General features: G+C 43.7%; 1 protein-coding gene across 1 annotated transcript in view; it reads right to left on the reverse strand.

Annotated features, from left to right (window-relative positions):
- Nucleotides 1-5,373: 5,373 nt before the first annotated feature.
- The window catches only part of LOC144763170 (amine sulfotransferase-like), a 596,057-nt gene continuing 574,886 nt past the window's right edge, over nucleotides 5,374-26,544 (reverse strand). The window contains exon 7 of the mRNA XM_078648510.1: nucleotides 5,374-5,812. Within this exon, the coding sequence (XP_078504636.1) occupies nucleotides 5,664-5,812 (149 nt within the window). The 3' untranslated portion in view covers nucleotides 5,374-5,663. The remainder of the gene's footprint in view (nucleotides 5,813-26,544) is intronic.

Raw genomic sequence — 26,544 nt, forward strand, 5'->3', positions numbered from 1 at the left:
GGACCATGAGCATGTAATGTTTGCTCGCATTCCCTTAAGATGTGACTTATTCAGTACCTCAGATATATGTTCATAAAGAATATGAACTACATTCTGCCCAAACCCTGATTTTTGTATTATTCTCGCCTACAATAACACATTGTTCCAGTGTGCATGAACATTTTAAATGCTTTAAAGCAGGGGTCTCCAAACCGGTCCCGGAGGGCCGACTGAATATTTAGGGATGGACTTCCATTTATTGTTGTGTCTAACAGTACTGCAATCATGCATATAAATATTTTGATTTTTCATGCAAACAAATAATAAAGTATGAAGTTCCTAATTGATATTCCATTTTATTCAAACTATAATGAATTCTTTACTTCAAAAGCTCCCTCTCTGTTGATGAACATTGTGCCCTCAAGATCTTATAGTAAACTACTAAAAAAGACGTGAACATTCATACTTTACCAATAGGTAGTAATCATCAGTACTTTCCTTAAAATGCACTCCTTCATGCAATAATCTTCGAAGACTGCTTGGATCTGTTAAGGTTCGTTACGCCACTGATCTGTGTACATGACTACCTGTGTGTCTTAGAGTGTGGACCTGTGTTTATAATTGTGTTCTATGGGAGCATGGGTGTTTGTAGGTCTTCTCATGTAAATGTGTGCATGTAAACATGATTTAATACTTTTCTTAACACCTATTACTTTATTTTCTGTATTTTTTTAGCTATTCTCACCCCCGAAGCCTCTTTAAAATATAGCCTCCTGCGCAGCCCAGAAGAAGACAACTTGTACAGTGGAAATAAACATAAAATTATGATGAATGTGCCACATTTAAGTATTTCTTTAATGATAAAAAAATGTGTAGCACAGAGAAGTGAACTCTAGCATTGCAATGATCCTATTGCCTTAAAAATCTCCTTTTGACCTAAGACTGAATTTCCAGGGACTCAGTGGTTAGCAAAAGAAGCTTTGAAAAGCCTTAGGGCCAGACGTAGGTCGGTCGGTAACGGACGAAAATCGGTATTTTCGGCCGTTACCGACCGGTATTGAGCGATCAGTATGTAGGTGATAGAAATTAGGCCGAATCGGTAAATTTACCGAATCGGAAAATATACCGAATCGGTAAAATACCGAATCGGAATAATTCCTGAATCGGTAAACTTACCGAATCGGTAAAATACCGACTCGGAATATTTACCGATTCGGTAAACTTACCGAATCGGTACAATACCGAATCGGTAAAATACCGATTCGGTAATTAAGAATAGGTAAAATTGAAGATTGAGATGTAGGGAGGTTCTGAAATACCGATTTGCTTCAAATTCGGTATTTAAGAGTCGGTATTTACCATGGATTCAAATCAGGTGGTAACCAGGTGCAGCCTATAAAAATTGACCCAAAATGCAATGCTGTTTGCACAATGGCGGCATTTTATGTCATCACAAGACGGCTACGGCTACAGGAGGAAGGAGAGAGGGAATGGCTGAGACAGGAGCAGGTTTACAAGCAGAGGGTGACCCTGTTCATGCTCACAGAGGAAGAGATACTGCAGAGGTACAGGTTGGGTCCAGACACCATCTTGGAGCTCATCAGGGACCTACAACCACTGTTGCAGCACACCACCCCAAGAGCACATGCAATTCCACCCCATGTACAGGTGCTGTGCACCCTCCACCTGCTGGTGTCAGGGAGCTACCAGAGCGTGGTTGCTGCGGTGGGTGGGGTGACCCAGAGCAGCCTCTCAAGGTTTTTTCAAAAATTCCTTGACGCCATGTTGCATAGGATGGAGCATTACATTTCTTTTCCATCCACCCATGCTGAACTGCTTCAAACCAAATCTGAGTTCTACCAGATGGCTAGATTTCCCCATATCATCGGCTGCATTGATGGTACGCACATCCCCATTTGTCCCCCTGCTGCCACAGAATACCTCTACCGGAATAGGAAGTCCACCCACACCCTCAATGTACAGGTGATTTGCAATGCAAAGTTCGTCATCACAGACCTTGTTGCGAAATTCCCTGGGAGTACCCACGACTCCTATATTTTTCAGAACAGCGGCATCTATCCACGGCTGTCTGCAGGGGAATTTGGCGCAGGATACCTCCTAGGTAAGACACAGTGTGCGACCCCTCCAACACCTATTTCAGTAAAAATTACAAGTATGCATGTGAGTAATGTATTCCCATTTCCCTTTTAGGAGACAGTGCATATGCCCTACGTTCATTTATCCTCACTCCCTACCTCAACCCCATCACACCCAGCCAAAGGAGGTATAACCGGGCCCACAAAAGTACACGGAATGTGGTAGAACGGACCTTTGGCATCTGGAAGAGCAGATTTAGATGCCTTCACAAGAGTGGAGGTGCAAGGCAGTATACCCCCATCACCTGCTGCAAGATTATTGCTGCCTGTGCCATGTTGCACAACTTGGCTGTGAGGAAGGGTACTGAGGTGGAACTTTCTGACTACGAGGATCATGACGACGACAATGCTGTGCCTGACAGACAACCTGCTGGAGTGTCAACACCTAGTGATGGCAGATACAGACGTGAGGAGATAACAGACAACTATTTCTGAGTGAGTAAAGAGACACAGACAGCTTGTGAATGTGAAAAAAAGTTTTTTAATGTTGCCACAACGTTAATGCACTGATGTGGAACAAATAATGAGTATTTGTACGTGGGGACTGCTAATGTCCCAGGTTGCCTCACACACAATGTAAATGTCATTTACGGGCGCGCTTCGCAGACCCACTGGGGTGTGGTTCACTCCCTTCGGCATGGCCTGCCGGCTCTGCTGAGCGCCTGGTGCTCCGGCGTGGCTCAACAACTGCGCTAGCCGGGCTGCTGCGGCTGCTGCTGTCGTATGCCTCAGCCATGTCCAGGGCAGGATTCGCAGCAGTATGGGAGGTGATCATGGCCTCCAGGGCACTAGTAATCCAGGCCATGCCCCTGGTTACCTCCGCGGTGTTCTGCGTGAGGCTTTCTTGCATGTTGGCGCTCCTACGGCATAGCTGGGATGTTGCCGAGGCCAGCCGGTGCATGGCCCTGTTGTGCACACGCGCATCCCTGCGCCTTGTTTGTTCCTGGGCTTCCATTTTTGAGCACAGTTGGTTGATGGCGGTGGTCATGTCAGTGTTGGTCTTTGCAACCTCCCTGTTGGTTTCCACTAGAGCACTGATGCCCTTGCCCATGTCTCCCATTTGCTGATTTAGGATCCTAAACTGGCGGTGGCAGGCCTGAATCGATTTCCCCTGCATGCGCTGGATGCGCACCATGCTCCCCTCAAGGCCACGGAACACAGTGCCCTCTCCAGGGGGACCTGCACTGCTGGGAGTGCGTTGGCGGCTGCGAGTGCTGCTGGACTGATGTGTGGACACCTGTGCAGTAGGAGTGACTTCTATGGTTGCTGGAGCCTCACCCTCACCTCCCGCCATGACTCTCAGTGGGGCCACATATCTTCTCCTGGCTGGTCAGGTAGCAGGTGTTGTCAGGGACCGTGATGGGGAGTTCTCAGGTGAGAACACCAATGGGGGGGTTGGGAAACGTGTGGGGAGTGGGGAAACACAAGGGGACGAACAGTGTCATCCTCATGGGAGAGGGCAGTGGCGTCTTCCTCCTCCTGCGAGGCTTCTGCGGTGCTTGGCCCTGCCTCAACACTCTCCTCCCTCGCTGGCGCAGTTCCTTGTGAGGCAGATGGTCCACTGCCTGATGCTTGCCCTAGGTATAAAGAAGCGTATGTACACTGAGTGCTATTGTCTTACAGTCACTACAATAAATGCATTGCACATTTCACTTTCATTACTCTGATTGGCTTTCAATGCATTGCTGTTTTCTGTGCACTTACATGTGGTCCTACATTTGCTGCCTACATTTCCCATAATGCATTGCTCATGTATAGTGCTAGCAGTACTGGACTGGGGTTGGGCTGTACACAAAGGCTAAAGGGAAACAGTTTGGTTTGGGGTGTCATGCTGCGCAGGCCTCTTACCTTTCGTAGTAGCTCTGGCTGAGCTGTGCACATCTCCTACTCCCACGACACTGTCAGGCTCGATGGTGGAGGCCACCAGTTCCTCAAGGTCAGTCAGGGGGGCGCAGGGTTCCTGCCTCCACCGGTCACACCAGCCTGCTTGTGGATCTCTGCCATTTATTTTTTGGTGAGGCTCCTGAGGTCGTAAAACCTTTTCTTCAGGTCATCTTGGCTCCTGCTGGTCACACCCACAGCATTCACCTTCTCCCCTATGGCAAGCCACAGCTTTCTTTTGGCTGACTCTGGTACAGTGAGGGAGAGCCTGCCAAAAAGCTGTTTGTGGACCCTCACCACTTCCTCAACCAGTACCTGCAGCTCCATGCTGCTAAACTTTAATTTTCGTTTTCTTTCAGCCTTCTGGCTCTCTGTGCTACTTGCCATTCTTACTCTCTTTCACTGCAAACAAATCTCTCCCTGCTGCTCTGTCTCTCTGCTCTGCTCTGACTGCCTCTCCAGAACCTTCTAATGAGTTGCAGCTGCCTGGGTAGCCACTTCCTGGTTGGGAGGGAGAGGGTGGTAGCACCTGATTGGCTGTTTTCATTAGTTTCAGTTTTGCTAGCTTCCCGAATCGGCATTTACCAATTCGGTATTTACCGAATCGGTATTTACCGAATCGGTATTTTCAATGCATTTCTATGGGCCTTTTGGCCCATAGGGTTGTATGGCCATTACCGATTCGGTAATTACCGATTCGGTAATTACAGAAAGTCCGATACCGACTTTTACCGATTCGGTAATATTTACTGATTTTTTACCTACATCTCATTTACCGATTTTTGAATACCGAATCGGTAAAATTCGGTATTTAAGAATCGGTAAATGACATTTACCTACATCTGGGCCTATATGTTTATGGGGCAGCTCGTTTCCTGCTCAGTGAGTTGCTCGTTACAAAGTGTATAGGCACATGAAGAAGGCGTTAGGACACCAGGATCGAAGGGAAAATGCAATTTATCACACCCTGTAAACTCCCCGAAATCTGGTGTGATAAATTGCACCTATTCTGAGCTTTTGGGGAATACCGTATGGATTTTATTGCTTACCCACCAGTACTAAAATCCATTTGTCATTGTAAGTACCGTTCTCTTTTAAATTCTGTCAGGTATTATCTGCTGAAATTTAACAAAAGCTGAAGACTTGTTTGCATTAAGCTATTACCGGGTGAGGTAAAACTCATAGAACTCGAAATTGTGAGCACTGCGCAACCTGGAGTCTGTTCAGGGGTCAGAAAAGTCCGACCCCCTCGGAATCAAGAAGTTCCTCTATACATCAATACAAGAATACAGTAAAGTTGTTATATCTCTTCTTCTTTGATGTATGTAGTTTTGCAACCGCTAGATTAAAATAAGGGTAGAATTTTAGATTTTTAATCAGGCAATGCAGGCTTTCACGTGTTACAATAGCTTTACATAGCTACAGTTAACTCTTACCAGTTTGTATTGTAACTAATCCATGCACACAAAAATTAACAGACGTATGCCTGACCAAGGACATTTAAGTTTAGGTACAAAAAGGAATAAAGTTCTCCATAGTTGGTTGGTTTGTAGTCCAGCCATCCAAAGAAACACAAACTCCAAAGGCCACCCAGCATTTTCTGCAAGACTCGGTTTATGTTGGCGCATCCTCTAAGCACTGATCAAGCTAAACATCTTTTGCATCACAAATCTCATTATCATCCCAGATAAGTTTGATTGGCAGGTGCTGAAGATCCTTCATTTTCTCCTGAAACACTTTGTCAAATTTTTCATTCTGAGCCACAGTCATCGTATTTTTCCAGTCTCCAATTTTACCTAAATGTAAAAAAGGACACAAACCCGTTTAGTCACTAGTCAGAACCAGATATAGCCGACACTCAGCAGAAGTAAACACTACTGGTTTATATTTTTTGTTTATTTTTTACACAAGTGGTTATGTTAAAACAGAAAGATACTTTCATTTTGGCAAAAGATGAATTAAACAGAAGTGTGACAGAATGGTAATTATGGCTGTTCTAATCAATAAGCTGTGGGTACATGAGCGGTTTGCTTATGGTTTATGGCAAGAGGATTTTGCCAAACAATTACACCTACTCTAGGCTGAAAGACATTCCCAATAACGTGCGGATGTAGATATATGTGTGTGCGTGCCTGGTGTTTGCTGGAGGTGTTGATCACCACTGAATATGAGTATAGCAGATTTTATGTCACATTTGGACTTTGTTCCAAATGTCGTGGTTGCAAATTCTGTTCAATTCGTTTTATTGGTATTATTGTGCTGTCTTTCAAGGTGGGAAGCTTTGTTGAGATCAAGGTGATAGACATCTATGTTAAATATATATGTGCTGTGTTCCCTGTAGAAAATTAAGCCCGTTAAATGTGCACAGTTAAATGTTGTTTTGTGCCTTACTACATTGCTAACGTGTGTCTTGTTTGAAATCCATCTTTTGGCAAGCTATCCCATTTTTCATGAAGATCTTAAATACTCACCCCTAAATAGCTGGGGCTTGCTGAACAGCTCAAAAATAAATTACCTTTGCCCATCCATAAAAAATGATAAAATAATAATTATGCAATTAAATTGGCATACTTTATCCTTTTGCTAATTCAGCTGTAAATTATGCAAGGAAGGGACAGGCAGCACAAAAGTCAAATTCCAGTTTAAAACCTGCGAAAGAAGTTCACTGAATTACATCTAGAGCACAACTACAACACATGCTTTAAAATGGGAATGTGTTTAACAGAAAGCTGTTTTGCAATTAAGGTGCCAGATTTCACACACTTGTAACTCAGCTGCCAATCACATAAAACAGTTAAGCGGCTTAAAAAGAAAATCGTGAAAAACAGAAGTTTTTCTAACAAGAGCGTAGAGGTCACATTTTGTGAGAATCCCTTTTCACGTGTAGCTGTTTGTAAATAGATAAACTCTATATGTTTGGACAGAGCAGGTAAACAGTATAAATACATTAATAAAAAGATTGAATTTTTGGTATCTGCACTGATAAAATGACGTTTAAAAAGTTGTCACTCACTCAGCTTGAAATTGTAGCCAGTGTGAACAAATATCTTAATGCTTTTCCCCTAACGTTTTACCTCTACCTCCTGTATTTTTGATTCTGTGCTGGATTTCGTTTTTGCTGGGTAAGATGATTGTGTTCTTTGCCACCAGGGGCGGCACCTCCACTAGGGTGGTGAATCGTCACCCCACTGCTTTCTCGCAGTGTGAGAAGCAAAAACATAAAATGATAATAAATTTTAGTTATTACCATTTTATGTTTCCTGTGCCTGCAGGTGGGTGGGCAACGCCGCTCTGCTTACGGAGCAGGGCAGGGGAGGAGTGGTTTGCCCTCCTGAGTGCACAATGACTGTTTGGTCGGCCCTCTCATTGCAGCCTGCATGGCCACCTCTCCAGCCCCTTGCTGAGCACTGTGTCATGGCGCTCAGACCAATCACAAAGGTAAATTGCAGCATTGTGATTGGGTTAGGGGAGGGAGCCTGGCTGCCTGCTTCCTGCTTCCTGTTCCTGTTGGAGGCAGGAGAGCAGGAGCAAAGAGGGCAGAGGATCTGGCCTCGAGGTAAGTTTACTTTTTTCTTTTTTTGTAAATTATGTTCCGCCAGCACGCGAGCCCTGTGAACTCCCCTCACTCCCGCCCCCCCACCGGCGAGCCATGCTGGCCACAACTGCAGGAAAGTGGATTTGGCTTGCCATCCACTGACAGGTAGGCGGTGTGCGTAGGATGCTTCACAGACAGTGAAGTCTTATTTGTGCTGTTTGGGGTGCCAAACTAAGAGTTCAGAGGAATTCCAGTTATATGTAAGATCAGGGCGAGATCAAGGGCATGGGCCCTACAATCATGACACAATTGTTCTGTTACTGTGGGTGTGGTTAGCATTAAATTAATAAAGCAAGATCGTAGCCTACCATTGTGTGCTGTTAGAGCTTCTCTGTTCAAGATGATATTCTACTTTTTCCCTTTTTTGATAACGCTCTTGATTTCCCTATTTTTTTCATATTTATAAATGTAAATGTCAAGGTATATGTAGAGCGCACTGTCACCAAGCAGTTTCCTGGCGCTATTACTCATACCGCTGTGGAACCCTTCCTGGCTTTCCCTGTGAAGTGTCCACTACTGGGGACCCCCAGGGTGAAGCCAGGCATCCTAGCGCTGTTGGGGCCGGTGTGGAGGTTAAGCAAGCTATTGCCCAGAATTGCAGCGTGGGGCCCATGATTAGAATAGGCACCGAGGCGAGAATTGTCAGGTCCGAGGAAATTGAGCCCAAGACCCGCCGAGGCGGGAATTGAACCCTGGTCCCGGGCCAGAGCTCTGCATCAGGGTCTGCCGCTCTAACCATTGAGCCACACTCCTCCACTTTTATCACCCATGTTATATAGTTTTTGTCAAATGATTTATGCTCCATTTTTCTGCAATCATTTTTCCCAGTTGGATTATTCAGTCTGGGTGATTATGATAGATTCTTTCTCTACTCTGTCTCAGGGTAGTTTTGGGGTATTGCTTCCTATCTCCTGTATAGCTCCTCATCTTCAATCAAGAACGATCCTTCTTACCAAAGAGATTTTTTCTGCTCTTTGGGTTTCTTCTCCTAAATTGAGCCCTCTTAAGGAGGTGTGACTTACAGTTTGTATGCGTTTTAAATGCTGAGTTGCACCGTGCCCGATTGTCAGAATTGACCTTTTTATGGCAATTATGAAGAAAACATTAGAGATGTTCACTGTATGCAGTCATTGACTTGGAGTAGCACTTAACAACATGAAGCGGGAGCAGATGTATCTAAATAGGGCTGGCTTTTTCTTTGATTCTCTACACATATCGGAGCTACGCTCAGACCTTAAAAACAGCTGAAAAATACTCATACAAAAGAGAGATAATCAAAGAAGAGGGAAGGTGGGAAGGCCACTCACATGTGAAATGTATTTCCATCTACTTAGTTAGGGGCTGTAGATAAATTGTCCCAGTTTGACCCTGGATCTCTGGAACATGAAGGTTGCTTCAAGGGCTAGGAATAATAACTTCTTATTTATGCACAAGGCCAAAAGAGTCTGTTTTTAGAACTTCTCTATTATGGTTAGAGGGTGCAAAACCTTCCTCCAGACGGATGGAACAGTGTCCATCTGAAAGAAGATGAGCACATCATTTGCAACTGGACATTTAGGGCCTTATTTCGATGAGGGGCGGATGCATTGTTGCGATGTGGAAAAGTACATTCTGCCATGTTCTGTGTCCCTACGTGTCATCCATCATATGTTATGTGTGCATGATTAATATGCATATGTATTCCCTATGTTCGATTCAAGACGCAATTATAGTTGTGTCCACCTCTAGTATGTCAGTTTCCAGTCCTCGTGAATACTACGAATATCAGGCCTATGTAAAGCTACGTTGCCACGTCTCTCAGTGTGCACGTTACTTCATTGTAAAGTCCCCGTTTCTAGGCCTCAAAAGGGCCTGGACACCAGATTCAGCTCCTGTCTCCTGAAACCTCGCTGAGGAGCGATACAGCCCCCACCTGTATCCTCGACCCTTCACTTACTTCCTTTTCGCAGTGCCCGGTTCACCCTGGCTCTGCCTCTGAGTCTGCCAAGAGTATGTTATAGTTTCAGTTATCAGTTCAGTCCTCCTTCTCTGCATTCCTAAGCTACTGAACTGCATCAATAGTTTCCGTCATTGTCTAGCCTTTCCGGCTCCATGTAAGAGAAATACTGCATTTAATGGTCATTTAATATTCTTCATCACGCACTACATGTAGAATAATGCATGGTCCAGTCTTAGAATCAAGTTAGCCTTTCCCCTCCTGACTTCTAGTTTATATCAACATGTTCTCTAAACATCAGATACTAGATACTGCTTAGGTACATGTCGCCCTGACTCTCCAGACTTCAGTCTCTGCTCCTAGCACAGAGTTCATAGCCCCCAGCTTCTCCTAGTGATACGTCATTGCCAGCTTGCGCGCACCACCAGGTTAGAGGTCCCGGCTCCTTAGGTAGCCCCCTCCATGGTTTCCGCCCCATTCATGACATATTCTGTTACGTTTGCATCACATGTCTATGTATACGCCCTGTTACACCCACTTTCACCCTTATCTTTCGCGACTGCTACGCGTCACACCCTTTGCTCCACCCACTGCTCCGCCTATCATATGTACTGTAATGCAACTGTTTTACTATATATGCTTGTGTATTGTTATTAAATGCTAGCGCGCTCATCCCAGATCCAGCCCCGGCAGCTGCTGGGCCCTGCCATCCTATTCCTATGCAGGTTGTCCTGTTCCTGTCCTTTATGCTGTAATAAACCTGCGAAACTCCTACTACCTCGAATCTTGACTCTTATTTATTGAGCTATCTGTTATTCATTTATACATTCAAAAATAGGGTATTATTTATTTATTTACCACATAATGGCGCCCGAACAGGGACTTGCCCTTTCCCCACGCGCCGGTGAAGCCACGCCGGCCCCCTGACCCTCTGCAGCCGTGACGGAACCATACCGTGCACGTGCAGATATTTCTGCTTCAAGTATCCCTCAGGCCCACGGAGGAAACGGAGGAGGCGGTCCAGCATCCAGACGAGGCGGTGGAGGAATGCGGCGAGTCCCGACCAGAGCCCAAGCCAAGAGTCCAAGGTCCGAGGTATCCGGAGGTCCACCCGTAACTTAAGTCCGAAGTTCGTTGTCCGTCGTCGAAGCAGTCCAGTCCAGTCCGAGGCCTTCCGTTCTTGCTGCCCGGTGAGTACCATTACTGGGGTAGTATCTAGACAGGGTCAATCTAATTGACTCTGGTCCGTGGGTTGGTGGTACCCAGACACACAAACGAAGTGTCCACTTCGGTGGATACGGGTCCTGACGTGTCTCTTTATGAGACCGGTAAGTTTCGTACTGTTTCAGCAGTGCATCTAGTTTCTGTTCTAGTCAGTTCAGTTCTCGAGAGAAATTCATGCATTCTGTTTTCCTGTAGCCAGTATTCCAGGTGGTATTCTGTTCGAACTGTTATTCATAATGTTCTTCATGTATCTTGATGTTGTGGTATGAGTGAGAAGTGATTTTCGTGTTCATTGTGTATTGTATTGTGTCCAGATTATAGTTCAGTCATGCCGCTGTTTTCAAAGTTACGTCAGTTAAAAACTAGAAAGGGTTTGTTAGAGGAAGCAGTTCCAGTCCCGCCTAGGGACAGTCCAGGTCATTTTATGTATCAGAAGCATGGCATAAGTGCCATACTATATCTAGATTTATGGGTAGAGTATACAAAACAGTTAGAAGAAAAGTATAGATGGCCCGTATCGGGTACATGGGATGCCGAGTGCATCATGCGAGTAGAAGAGGCATTATGGAAAAAGAAAGCCAGACAATCACAGAAAGATGCCATCGAGCTATGGCGTAAAGAAGCTCATAAAAGAACCGAAAAAGAAATCAGAAAGTCAGAATTAAGTAGAGAATCCTCGGAACGAGCACAAGAAAAAGAACTAATCGAGATAGGTGAACAAGTCAAGGCCGAACAGTCAAACAGACAGAGGAATGCCCTCATTAAGGGTATGTACCCTCTTCTTGCCGAGGGCTTGCCAAAAGCGACCCCGGAGGCATCCAGTAATTTTCCGCCACCACTAGTTCCGATCAAGTTACGTCACAAACCAACCGCAGCTGATATTTTCATCTCGTCCTATTTGGACGACACAGTCCCAGAATATGCAAATCCTGTTCCCGCTCCACCAGTCCCTGTAAATCAGGCACTTCCCGTTCCTCCAGACACCGGGGCACCCTTTGCAGCACCTGCTACGGTCCCCCCGGTCCAGCCCGCCATACAAGTCCAGCCCGCATTCCAATTTCCCACCCTGCCAGGACGAAAAGCATCAGTTGATGATTCTAGTCTAGGGGCCGCAGGAGGAGGTCCTCCTCGAACCCCGCCGCCACATAAGCGTTTAACGGCAGCCGAATTACATATGCAAGCGTCACAACGTACGCCCAGACTGTCTGTTGCAGAAATAAGAAAATCCCTTGCCGAATGCTGCTATGACCCAGTCCCAGGCGAAGATGATATGGTTTTATATTCATTACGCGTAAGAAATGTGGCCGAGTATCTAGTCACCCTACCAGATATGAAGGAAGATCTAGACAGAATATATCGTTTCATCCGTACAGGGGAAGATCCAGAAAGTATTAGTGATGTCATGTCCCAAAGGAAAGCTGAGACCCAGCTCATGATATTAAAGTTTCTGATTAATTGTCTAATAAGAGAACAAGATTACCCGTCCAAAAATCAGGCCGAAATGAAAGCCCTGATGAAGTGGAGTAATAGTATAGCCGAGGGTAAGCACAAGACTATCGGTGCTATGGAGAGTATGTACAAGAAAATCCGTAAAGAAATAATAAAGTTACACGAACAACGTAAAGCAGCACAAGTAAACGAGAAAGAAAGTAACTCTGATACTGAAGAGTTAGACGACGAGAATCCTGACAGAATAGCGTATGTAGGAAAATCTAGATTTCCAGATCGCCATTTACGTCTAGAACCCAAGTCTACGTTCCATCATCCAGTACCAGACCAAGGTTCTCTAGAACAAGTATTTCAAGCTACCGATCGCATTCTGAAATTACGAATCGGTTATAGTGAGTTAAGTACTATGCATGAACAAGAACTAGCCCGATCAGCAGTCCGATGGATTACTGATTCTACCACTTTTCCAGACGAAATAGTGGCACAAATGTTTCTGAAAATGCCCCCAGCCGAGCAGCGACTGGTGGGTATGTATATGATTCAGCACCTCATTACTCTGTATGAGGGTCAACATTCTGATCCAGGTCCGTTACATGATATCCTGAACGAGTTACTCCAGTATAGATGGAGAGGTCTAGGTACCGATTTAATTAGTGTCATTCTAGAACAGCGCCACAAATATAGAACGTTTCTGAACCCGCATTTTGTTCATGTCTCACCCCCAGAAAGTAAACCATTTTACATAGACAGACAGAATCCGTTACGAGAAGTCCACCCAGTTAGAGGAACGGGTGGCGAAATGCAGCGAGTGTTTGTATACACTCCGATCACAAAGATGGAACTTCCGGAGATGAAGAAATTAATTCCCTGTCATGATAAAGATCCAGCAGGGTTCCATAGAGAATTAAAAGACATGCTCCGTATGGGAGAATACACGTATCCAGATATAATTAAAATGTTAAAGGTTCTGTTGCCCGCAGGGGTGTATGAAAAGCTCAAGGAAAAAAGACTGGGAGGTGGGAGAGAAAAAGATCGATTGGGCAGTCCTAGAAGCTGAAGATAAGATACGAGTACCAGGTACCGGTCTCGGAGATAAATGTAAAGAATTACCTGAATTATTGATTCAAGTTTTACCCAGATTATTAACAACTAAAAAGGAAGACTGGGATGCAATCTCAGCCTGTAAACAGAAACAAGACGAAGATATTAGTGATTTTTATTCTAGATTCGAGAAATGTTTTAGCATCAACAGTGGCCTCAAGACAAGTAGTGAGTCATACCCTCACCTTTTTGTTACTAAATTAGTCGAGAATTCAAGTTCACCAATTAAAAATCGAGTTCTGAAAGTCGAAAGTACCTGGCAAGCTAATACCCCGTCCCAGATGTTGCAGATGCTCCAATACCACCAGAATAGAATCAGAGAAGAGCAAGAACATGAAAGAAAACGTATGAAAGACACGAAAATGAAAGTACTAGTTGCACAATCTGTTCCTCAAGACAGTCAGAAGAGGGGTCAGAATCAAGCCAGTCATCCTGCAGCTCCCGTTAAAGGGAATTGCAATTATTGTAAACAGCCAGGTCATTTTATAAACGAGTGTGCAGTTCTGAAACACAACATAGCTACTGGTAAGACTAAAGAAAGACCACGTCCGCCTAGACAAGAACAAGTTTCACAGACTCCTCAGTTACAGAATGCACCACAGACAGTTACAGCACCGCAGCCTATCGCTGCAACACAGCATGTCACACAGCAGATGTACCAGTATGCACAGTCTGAGTATCCAGAGTACCAACAGTATTCATGAAACAGCCTAGAGAGGGAGGTAGGCTTGCCTCTCATCGAGATACCTGTAGATCAAGAAGGTCCCTATGTTCATAGTCAAGTATTAGGGAAAGACAGAAAGTTTTTGATCGATACAGGGGCAAGTAGGACCACAATTAGTCACGCCGAAGTTCCAGGGGCTCCGCTCTCAGGCTCAAGAAATGTTTCCCTTGGATTTTCAGGAAAGCCTATCGTAAATGAGATCTCAAAGCCAGTTTCTCTAGAAGTAGGTCCATTGTCCTGCACTACTGATCTGTTACTTACTAAGTCATGTCCAGAAAATCTATTAGGCATTAAGACACTGAAAGAGTTAGGTGCAGTTATATGCTGTTCCCCAGAGGGAATACGATTGTTCCTACGTGACTTTAAGGGTCACTATGTATTACGAGATTTTGATTCAAGATTGTCTAATGTTCCGCAGCATCTATGGGCGCAAGGTCCAACTGATGTAGGTTACATGCAAATCACACCCTATCGTGTGACTCTCAAGCCAGGTGTAGTGTTACCACGAATCAGACAGTACAGATTGCCACCTGAGGCTGTAGCAGCCTTATCCAAAATTATTGACGAGCTTATTGCTCAAGGAGTGGTTGTAGAAACTGAGTCCAACGTATGCAATTCTCCGATCATTCCAGTCATGAAACGTACTGATCCAAATGCACCCCCAGTATATCGATTAGTGATTGACCTACGAGAACTTAATAAGTGTATTATTCCTCAGTACCCAGTTGTCCCAGACATCTCTTCCCTATTAACAGCCATTGATTCCAAAGCCACGTTCTTTACTGTAATCGACCTCAAGAACGCGTTTTTTAGTGTTCCCATTCATCCAGACAGCCAGTTCCTTTTCGGATTTTGTTTAAATGGAAGGAGCTATAAGTTCACACGAGCTCCTCAAGGTTTCACAGAAAGTCCTAGTATTTACAGTCAAGCACTTAAGAGACAACTAGACAACATTCACATGCCAACTGACACTGCCCTGCTCCAGTATGTCGATGATCTACTGATCACAGCCCGTTCTGAACGTGCTTGCGAGCAAGCATCCCTTACAGTCTTGTATTTCCTAGCCGAGATGGGGCACAAGGTGTCCCCTTCTAAGCTTCAATTCTGTGTCCAGCAAGTGGTATACTTAGGACACTTACTGTCCAAGAGGGGTAGGCAGTTGACACCAGACCGTATCCAGTTAATAGCGAGTCTTCCTCAGCCCAAGACCCAGAAGGAGGTACGTGCTTTTATTGGCCTTACTTCTTATTGCAGACAATGGATTCCTCAGTATGCATTTCTAGCCAAACCACTGATACAGTTAACGACACAGGAGGCAGCCGTATCGACTGTTCTCCCTTGGACATCTGAACATACACTTAGTTTCAATGAGTTAAAGAAAGCTTTATGCCAAGCTCCAGTTCTAGCGACACCGAACTACAGTAAGCCTTTTACACTTTTCGTTACTGAACGCGAAGGTACAGCATTATCTGTTCTCACACAAGATCAAGCAGGACAATACAAGCCATGTGCTTATTTCTCGAGCACATTAGATCCTGTAGCCCAGGCTCTGCCTGCGTGCCTCAAGTCAGTTGCAGCCACAGCACTAGCTATCAGACAAAGTGATTCCATAGTCTTAGGACATTTCCTGACAGTACAGGTTCCACACTCTGTAGAAGTTCTTTTAAACCGAACACAAACTCAGCACTTGACAATTGCACGTTTAACAGGTTATGAATTGACACTGTTCCAGCCACACATAGAAATCAGACGCTGCAACATCCTGAACCCTGCTACACTGTTACCATCAGTTACTTCGAATTCTGCCACACATGATTGCGTGGAAGTAGTTAACATTACGACAAAGCCAAGACAAGATCTGACAGATACTCCGTTACCAGATCCCGACCTGACACTTTATGTGGATGGTTCATGCATGAGAACTAGTACAGGAGAACTAGTCGCCGCGTATGCAGTGACTACTGACACTGAAGTTATTGAGACACACCGTATTGACACCCTGTCCGCTCAAGCAGCAGAGCTAGTTGCTCTGACACAAGCCTGCATACACGCCAAGAACTTGAAAGTTAATGTTTACACGGATTCACGTTACGCATTTGGAGTCGTACACGACTTCGGAGTGCTCTGGCAGGAGAGAGGTTTCATGACTTCTCATGGAACCAAGATTCAGCATGGTCTCCTTATTCAAGCTCTGTTAGATGCCATACACTTACCGACATCTATCGCTATCATGAAATGCAAAGCACATACGAAAGTTACTGACATTATTTCCCAAGGTAATGATCTAGCAGATCGCACAGCCAAGCTTACAGCACAGACTCTAGACATTCCAGTTAACATGACACACACTCCAGATCCGACTACATGCATGACAGTTAAGGACCCTACACAAGATGTCATAGACATACAGTTACATGCTACTCCCGAAGAAATCAAGAAATGGTCCGAACAAGGAGGGGTCCAGACAGATCAAGGATGGTTAACGAAGGGTAGAGCCACATGGTTTCTCCCCGACTCTATGGTTCAAGTCATTATTAATACCGCACATAGTCCTGCACATTTAGGAGAAAAAGCTATGTTAGACAGTATCCAGAATATTTGGTTCAACAAACATTTACGAGCTGCAGCCAAGCAGAAAGTCCGTACCTGTATGATATGTTGTCAGTTTAATCCAGGTAAAAGTGTCCCGGTGGAACAAGGTGGATTCCAGCCCCCTGACCACCCTTTTGAAGTCCTCCAGATGGATTATATTCAGATGGAGCGATGTCGAGGTTTCAAGTATGTCCTTGTAGTTGTATGCGCTTTGTCCAGGTGGACAGAAGCATATCCAGTCCCAGATTACACAGCCGCGACCACTGCCAAGCAGTTGGTTCGTGAGTTCTTCCCCCGTTATGGACTCCCTAGAGTCGTATATTCTGACAACGGTCAGCCATTCTCATCTGAGTTGATGAAGCATGTTTCCCTTTTGTTGGGGTACCAGTGGAAGTTTCATTGTGTACGCCATCCTGAAGCAGCCGGTCTCGTAGAGAGACATAATCAGACTCTGAAAATCCGCATCGCTAAAGTATGTAAAGAGAAAGGTGTGGACTGGCTAGTAGCTCTACCAGTTGCTTTATTTTATATGCGCATGGTCGCACATTCCAGATCAGGTCTGTCCCCGTATGAGGTCGTATTCGGCCGCCCCCCAAATATGTGGGGTACTCCTAGACCCCGAAGTATTACCGATGTTTCAAGTAATATGCTGACAGATTACCTAGCTTCCTTGATGTCTGCCCTCAACTCATGTCGTTCACAGGTTGCCGCCGCATTTCCAGACAATACCGAGGTGGCACCGCATGAAATCGTTCCAGGATCCATGGTGTTGGTGAGGAATTTTGACAGATCAAGTCCGCTGGAGCCTCGCTGGAAGGAGCCCCGACAGGTCCTCCTCACCACCCGTACAGCCGTGAAGTTGGAAGGTCGCAAAGGCTGGGTGCACCTTTCTCATATAAAAAGTTTTATGGACTGAAACCCGTTTTAAAGAACATTTCCCAGGATTTGAAGGATTGCCAAAGCACCATTTTTAAGGACTGTCCCGCAAAAGACAATGTTACTACACCCCCCCTGTTAGAGAAAACTCCGCAACAGGAGTATAAGTTAAAACTCCGGTCTAGTAAAATAAGTCAGTCAGTTTGATTGTCTAAGTCCTCCCCTAGGTGAAACGGTTAGACTGTTTCTGACATGTATAAAATAGACCCCCATAGTGAGAGAGTCAGTCAAAACTCAATCCGATGTATCGTTTTTCTAAGTTTCATATTATTTCTCAGCATTATGATTTCCTGCACCAGTTATGCATTTTACCTGTATCTTCCAGTTCCTCATGTAAATATGTCTTCTAATGCTACTGTAGAGCACATGTTTAGTGACCTACCTCCCCATGAACTCTCTTACCGCCTCGCTATGCGAAATAATTCCTTTATCCGCATGTTACATTACTCACACCAGACCAGCAATGCCACTAATTGTTGGGTGTGTGGTCGACTCCCCCCTTTCCAGACACCGAAGGGAGTTCTGCCACTTTTTCCTTATCCATTTTCACATAATGGTTCGTGTGGAGCATGGTCCACGTTAACGTCATCCTCAACAGATATGTCTTTTCTTAACAGTACATGTTTCCCAGACAAGCAAGGTCTCCCCCACAGAACAGGTTTAGATCTAGAAAATGAAGTGTATAATTTAGGTAACTATTCTTCGAATTTCATGGTCCTGAATGTTCAGTCTGATACTACTCCAGACTTACCTGCTATTTCAGTACTGCCAGTCAAAGGTGAATTATGTGTCCGAAATTATGGTTCCGTACATGTAGGACATAGTGATTGTACTACTATTGTCAAGTATAGTGACAGTGGGAAATCTATTTTCAAAGCTTCACGTCATTCTTATTTTATTTGTGGTCAAACTGCATATGTTCGTCTGCCCCTCGATTGGGAGGGAACCTGTTACATTGCCTTCCTACTGCCACTAGTTTTCCTAGCCCCATCTGATTATCATAGAAACACACATCTAGTACACATTAGACATAGAAGGGAGTCCCCAATTGTCGATTATACTGAAACTGCTCTAGAACAGTATACAGATTTCAATAGAGGTTTCTTCTTCTTTATAGGACCTATCCAGAATAGTAAACTGATCCGTAGGTTAACCAGAACCCTCGAAGCTGTAGTAAATGAGACTGCCTCTGCTCTAGGTAACTTAACCGAAGAGCAATCTGCTATGAGATTTGTCGTTTTACAGAATCGTCTCGTCCTTGACGTCATACTGGCCGATAGGGGCGGGGCCTGTAGAGTCATCGGATCTAGTTGCTGCATTTTCATTCCAAATAACGCGCCGTCTGTTTATTCAGCTATAACCAGACTCCATAAAATTGCCCATCTGTTACACCAAGATCCAGGCACCTGGACATGGTCCGGTTGGTTCTGGAATATAATTTCCGCATGGGGATGGAAAATATTGTCCTTCCTAGGTATTGCAGTAGCGATCATATTCAGCTGCTGTCTCTGTATACAATGTGGCCCTGCGATTTGCGGCATTTGTGCTACCTCTTGTATTCCTAGTCCCAAGCCCCGTTCTAAATCCCGTTCCAGGATAATTCGAGACGAGCAAATGATACTGTATGAAATGATAGATGGTATCATGAATATTGATGTTTCCTGATGGAAACGTAGTGACAAGGAGGGAATGTGGAAAAGTAAATTCTGCCATGTTCTGTGTCCCTACGTGTCATCCATCATATGTTATGTGTGCATGATTAATATGCATATGTATTCCCTATGTTCGATTCAAGACGCAATTATAGTTGTGTCCACCTCTAGTATGTCAGTTTCCAGTCCTCGTGAATACTACGAATATCAGGCCTATGTAAAGCTACGTTGCCACGTCTCTCAGTGTGCACGTTACTTCATTGTAAAGTCCCCGTTTCTAGGCCTCAAAAGGGCCTGGACACCAGATTCAGCTCCTGTCTCCTGAAACCTCGCTGAGGAGCGATACAGCCCCCACCTGTATCCTCGACCCTTCACTTACTTTCTTTTCGCAGTGCCCGGTTCACCCTGGCTCTGCCTCTGAGTCTGCCAAGAGTATGTTATAGTTTCAGTTATCAGTTCAGTCCTCCTTCTCTGCATTCCTAAGCTACTGAACTGCATCAATAGTTTCCGTCATTGTCTAGCCTTTCCGGCTCCATGTAAGAGAAATACTGCATTTAATGGTCATTTAATATTCTTCATCACGCACTACATGTAGAATAATGCATGGTCCAGTCTTAGAATCAAGTTAGCCTTTCCCCTCCTGACTTCTAGTTTATATCAACATGTTCTCTAAACATCAGATACTAGATACTGCTTAGGTACATGTCGCCCTGACTCTCCAGACTTCAGTCTCTGCTCCTAGCACAGAGTTCATAGCCCCCAGCTTCTCCTAGTGATACGTCATTGCCAGCTTGCGCGCACCACCAGGTTAGAGGTCCCGGCTCCTTAGGTAGCCCCCTCCATGGTTTCCGCCCCATTCATGACATATTCTGTTACGTTTGCATCACATGTCTATGTATACGCCCTGTTACACCCACTTTCACCCTTATCTTTCGCGACTGCTACGCGTCACACCCTTTGCTCCACCCACTGCTCCGCCTATCATATGTACTGTAATGCAACTGTTTTACTATATATGCTTGTGTATTGTTATTAAATGCTAGCGCGCTCATCCCAGATCCAGCCCCGGCAGCTGCTGGGCCCTGCCATCCTATTCCTATGCAGGTTGTCCTGTTCCTGTCCTTTATGCTGTAATAAACCTGCGAAACTCCTACTACCTCGAATCTTGACTCTTATTTATTGAGCTATCTGTTATTCATTTATACATTCAAAAATAGGGTATTATTTATTTATTTACCACAGCGATACGGGTCCGACCGACCTCCAGTTGGCGGTCCAACCACTGAATTTCAAGGCAATCACACATGGTGCGGTCGCAAGCTCCCTTTTCTGTATGGGAGCTTGTGCTGCAGTCGAAAACCGTGGCAGGCACCTCACCTCATAGGTGCCCCCTCGGCCTCCAACTAGAGGCCACTGGCTGAAGGGTACCGTGTTAGGGGCCCACTAAGTCTCTTTCCGACAGGGTTTCCATGTTGGAAAGCCCAGCATGGAAACCCTGCTGGAAACCAACATCATTATCCGGACATCGTAAAACGCCGCCCATAGGGAATGAGGCCCTTCGTTATCAACCGGAAAGGAAAATGTAAGAAGCATCTTGTCCAATTTGGGCCATTTGCAAGGTGTCCATGAAGTCTTTTCTGAAAGTGTAGGGACATATGGAATCTCTGTGATTAGCCTGAGTCATGCACTGATGCATTGGGTCCTGCCCACCCACGCAAAGAAACACGTAGCTGATGGAGCTGATGGAGAGATAAAAGGAAACTCCATAGCAAAGGTGCCATCCAGATAAGAACCGAGCGGGCATTATCTTGGTACAATTGCTGGCTGGTTCCCTTGACGTGGTGAGTGGCCTTCTAATACCAATCAACATGACAATAACATTGGGAGTGGGCTCTTATAGACTTTTATTTTAATCTTTCTTTTTTGGCTACAACATCACTTTGGATTCATCATTATGGAATTGTGACAGAGTCTGACTATATATGGGCGTGCCTCCACCTGTTCTTATGAAGCATTAATATATACTGACGCAGGGTAGGAAACTATGGAATTATCTATAATCCCTAGAAAACCCGCCTTTACTGATCACCTTGCATTGCACTGTGCAGTGTGCCAAATAGAGCTTTTGGCCTATTTACCTGTGAACGTTTGTGTCTAAGTCTCAAAAAATGCATATAGGTTCTACATTGCTTGAAACATACTCATGCATGGTATGCATGCTGGTTTGTTGTGCTATGTTTGTCGCCATCACATTGCCAAAACAGTCATATTTTGTATGCAGATATAAGAATTGCTCCCTCATGTCATGTGATCACCTATGTACATTCTGTATTAATAGATGCTTTTGAGAAATGGGCAAATATGTCATTTGCATGTTATCTAGTATATTATATGACTAAACTAATAGAGACCATATAGCCTGTAGGATTTAGTGTGTTACACGTGGCGGTAATTTTCTCAGAATGTAGGAGTGTTAAATCCCCAGAACACCCGCTTATACTATTTTACCAATTCAAGGGCACTCATTATTAAAGAGATACTGGATTCTCCCTTATGTATTTTTTTAATTTTTTTAATTCAAACACCCCATTTGATAAATTATCATCAATGCTCCCTGGAATATGATTGAGCCCATCCTGAGTCATAGGGACCAGGATGACATCTGAGGAAGCATAGCACTGATAGAGTGGGTGAAGGCCTACAAAAACATCAAAAAGGATTTCTCCGTTGGGAACACTTGAACATCCAGATTACTAGATTCAGTGATCCCTAAAAGGGTTAGAGGTTGCCTGTACATGCTATATGGACACTTTGAACACCCCAGACATAGTTCCAGAACCTTTCTGAATTGGCAGATTTTGAACATTTCCATTTTTGGACTTCTGGAACAAGGCAGCACCAGGAGCTACCTGGGGAACATACCAAGGAATTTTCAGACTTATAGAGTTCTACTTAGCCTCAGGTTAAAGACTTGTCCTTGTGAAGAGGAGCGTCAAACTCATGATGAGCCACACTTTACTGACTTTCACAACATTTCTGGAAACTAGTGTTTTCTAGGGTACATTTGTTACCTTCAAAATAATAGTTTTCAAAAACGGTGTGTGAGTCAGTTAAGTGTGTATTTTTCATAATTTATTGTAATATTCATTACATTTGGTTTTGTTTTAACCCATTATTTGGCAATCGTACTTCGCTTATTTTTTAACTGCATTGTGGTTTTGGTTTAGTTGACAAAGGCGATTTTCTCGGAGACAGACATTATTTCAAGTGCCAACCTACAAATGATAAGCTAATGATACCTCACACGAATATGGTTATTTGATAGAAATTACATTTTATTGAATCAGTGACTACTGATTTAGTCACAATGGCAAAACTGTGGCCTTTCGTCTCCCATAGTTTAAAAATCCTCTTTCCAGCACCTTTGTGTCATACAAACCTACTCCGAGTGACAGTGTAGCTAATCCAAAAGGGTGCAATCACCATAGGATCAGTGGAAGAAACAGACATATATGCCAAGTGAGAGAAATTAAGTTTAAATACTAATCAAAGCTGGTAGCATAAGCAAGATCAGGCAACATTGTAAAAGCCTGTTGGCTTCTGTGAATTTACAATAAATGAATTTGAGAACAATGATCAGTGCTGGTTATGTGAGCATAACGTCTGTTTTTTCCTAATCTGTAAGGTTTCCTGGGGTTCATGATCTCCAGAGATCATGTCGAGCGCCTCTGGGACATGGTCAACTGTAAAAAAGTAAGGAGCTCCTTTGTATAAAAATAGTAATTTATTTGAAGTTGAATAGAAGAAGCACAGCACATCTGTTAGGCTAAAGATGCAGGAGATAAATCAGTTGGAATAGAATCTGGAACCAAGGATGTAGGATGCAAGCACGCATCACACATTCCAGGTTCCAGCACAATGGGGTAAATCACAGATAACAAACAAGCACAGGAAAAGCAAGAATGCAACACATCTTATCCCTATAAAAGAAAATTTAGCACAGATACCTACTAGGTATATTTTTAGGTCTAACATCAGATTTGACCCTAGAAGCAACGGATAAATCTTTATGGGGAAAACTTTGGGAAGATCCATTAACTTTCACATGAGGAGCTACATTAACCTGCGCACTAGATGGTGATGGAAAATAGTTAGAGGAATTGGGACATCTTGCCACCCTACGAACATTCCAAACTCTACCATCTTGTGTGGCAATACTGTTTTTGAACACTTTGACCACCTTAATAGGAGGGAAAAATTTAGAAGATCCTTTAACCAGAAATCCAGGTTTTTTCACCCTCACCATGGAATCAAGCATGTTTCTAAGTTCGTCCCTAATACTAATCGGTACTCCTCTTAATATCTGTTTAACAGGTACAGAATTGGGTTTGACTTTGATCCTGTGACTAAATCCATTCAATTTGCCTAATTTGTCTGAAAATACTTTAGGAAAACTACTAGAGATCTCTGTGAACTCAGGTGATTCAGTAGAATCTCCATCAGATATAGCTAGAACTAACACAGGATCTTTAAGTCTAGGGTTTAAGGAAACACCAAGTTTTGCTTGATCCCTCCATCCCAATACATTCACTCCTTTCCATGCAATATAAAGTTTTATACAAGCAGAATTACTTTTGATTGTAAGCACTACTTCCTTAAAACCAATAAAATTGATCCTGGACCCATCAAAATTAAAACCACCTATATCAGGTTTCGATAAAGAATCAATATCAATTAAATCCCCAAAGGACTTTATACAATACTCATGTGTGATAATGGTCCAAGGAGAACAAGAGTCCACCATAAGCTCTAATATTTTGCCCAAAATGGTAACTGGACTCTTAGGAGAAGATAGTGTGTCTGTTTGAGATAAGTCTATTAATTCCTGTACAGAAACAACAATACCAAACTCCTTAATATCTGAATCATTACAAGCTTCGTCATTGACATATGATACATTTCCAGAAGGACGTTTATATGTAGGAAAGGAAGACCTTTTAGTGTCTTGGAATGTTCTTGTGGGAGTCTTACACATTTTGGAAAAATGTCCAGAGCGTCCACATTTATTACATTGTCTAGTAATGGCTGGACAATGTGGAAAAGAAGCAACATGGTCAGGATTACCACATCTGAAGCAATAGATTTGCCTAGTCCTCCCATCATTCCTGTTGGCAGGTACAACATTTCTCATTTCTTGGGGTTTAACTACACTAACTTCGCTAGAAGAGGTAGAATTACTCAAAGAGTTGGAAGCAGTAGATGCTTTATCTAGTGTTTTTATCCATTTATCAGATTGTTCAAGAGCTTTAGCAGTACTAATCGCTATTTCCAAACTAGGATCACCCAAGATCCACAACTGCTCTTGAACCTTCTTACTCTTTACATGTACAATGATCTGATCTCTGATCATTTCGTCCGTCATAAGGCCAAAGTTACAATGTAAAGATAATGCACGTAAAGCTGTAAGAAAATCATCAAAACATTCTTTTTCATCTTGAACCCTGGTATAAACCTTAAACCTATTTAGTGCGACACTAGTAATAGGCTTAAATCTCCCTTCAATCCTAGAAACTGCCTCGTCATAAACATTGCTATCACCCCCAGATCTTACATGAGGTAAAGTTCTAAAAACTAATTGTCCTTCTGAGCCGAGACATTGTAGAAATATGTTTTTCTTTCTCTCCGCAGACATGCGTTCTCCATCCATGGCTTTGAGATATGTGAAAAATTCCTCTTTCCATCTTGTCCATGGAATAGGTGGATCACCCTTAGACTGTAAAAAATTTTGTGGCGGATCAAATTGCATGTTGGAAGTAGGAAGAAAAAATTGTCAAGATGACTGTCTGAAAATAACACTAACAGAATTGAAACGAAATTTTTTACTAAAAATATCCAGTAGATGGCAGTATAATAAAAGAAGTACAAACTTCCACTGAGTATTCCACAAAATTTCTGAATAAAACTTGGAATATAGAAGCAGTTTGGAGCCCAGTAGTAATAATTTGAGTCACTGAATTAATTTTCCCAAAACAGTTTTGATGAGGAAAAATGTCATGTCCATAAAAATTTTTGTCTATAAAATTATTTCTAAAATAAATAAATATAGGAACACACGCAATGATAGAGTGCGTGTAAAACAGTACCTTTATCCTTTTGGTTCGAGGAAAATGATTAAAACGTGCTTGCCCGGTGAAGTTGAAGTAATCCTTCGTGTGACACACACTCGGTGATTTGGTTGCTATGGCAACAAACACGGCAGGTCTGCGTGCTGCGCAAAGGCTTGAGATACAATGCGCGATGATGTACGATGACTCACAGAGGCTTGTTTCCAATAGCCAATCAGGAGTAACAAACACTGCACGATGCTGATTGGCCCAAGCGTCGGTGTTTGCTGACGTAGCGCAGTTGCCGTTTTTATGAAGAGGAGAGAGGAAAACACAAAGAAAACACGAATAAATCAACAAAAAGTTGAATACTTAGCGCAGCTTCACCGGGGTAACAGCAAAATGATTAGGAAATGCTCCGTTTCCTTCCTGAAATAGACAGATCAACATCTGATGATGATAACGTGGATTCTTTATATTTCTGCTCCTGTGCTTCGAAGTGATGTGGCAGAAAATAGATAAGGGTCCCTCTGTCGCCAGTGTAAAAAAGTAAGGAGCTCCTTTGTATAAAAATAGTAATTTATTTGAAGTTGAATAGAAGAAGCACAGCACATCTGTTAGGCTGAAGATGCAGGAGATAAATCAGTTGGAATAGAATCTGGAACCAAGAATGTAGGATGCAAGCACGCATCACACATTCCAGGTTCCAGCACAATGGGGTAAATCACAGATAACAAACAAGCACAGGAAAAGCAAGAATGCAACATCAACCTTTCTCGAATTGCACAATACAAGCTTGCTAGGTGCTATCCATGGAGGTCATTTGAGAGTAGTCAGGTGTCGCAGCTGTGACCTCTAGCTTGTACCCTGCTGCTCCTGGCACTTTCTTTGCAACTCCTGGCCTCAGAAGAGGCAAACATTTTGCCCCCTCTGGCGCCAGGGGTTTCATAGGAAGTGCCAGGATTAGCAGGGAGCAAGCTAGCGGTCACAGGTGCAACCTCTTATTACTGCCAAATGACGTCTATGGAGCCATCCTTAGAGACTGTGGCAGATGGCCCAGTGGTATTTGGGGAGGTGAAAGTGGACAGAGTCAAAAGGTAAAGCAGTTCAGCATTTCCAAGCCAAGCTGAAAAAAACAAGAACATTCTGGAAGAGCTAAAACATTCTGGATGAAGCCAGAACTTTCCAGATATTTTCAGGTCAGTGAAAAGTTCC

Source organism: Lissotriton helveticus, chromosome 6, assembly GCF_964261635.1.
Source record: "Lissotriton helveticus chromosome 6, aLisHel1.1, whole genome shotgun sequence".
Taxonomy (NCBI): domain Eukaryota; kingdom Metazoa; phylum Chordata; class Amphibia; order Caudata; family Salamandridae; genus Lissotriton; species Lissotriton helveticus.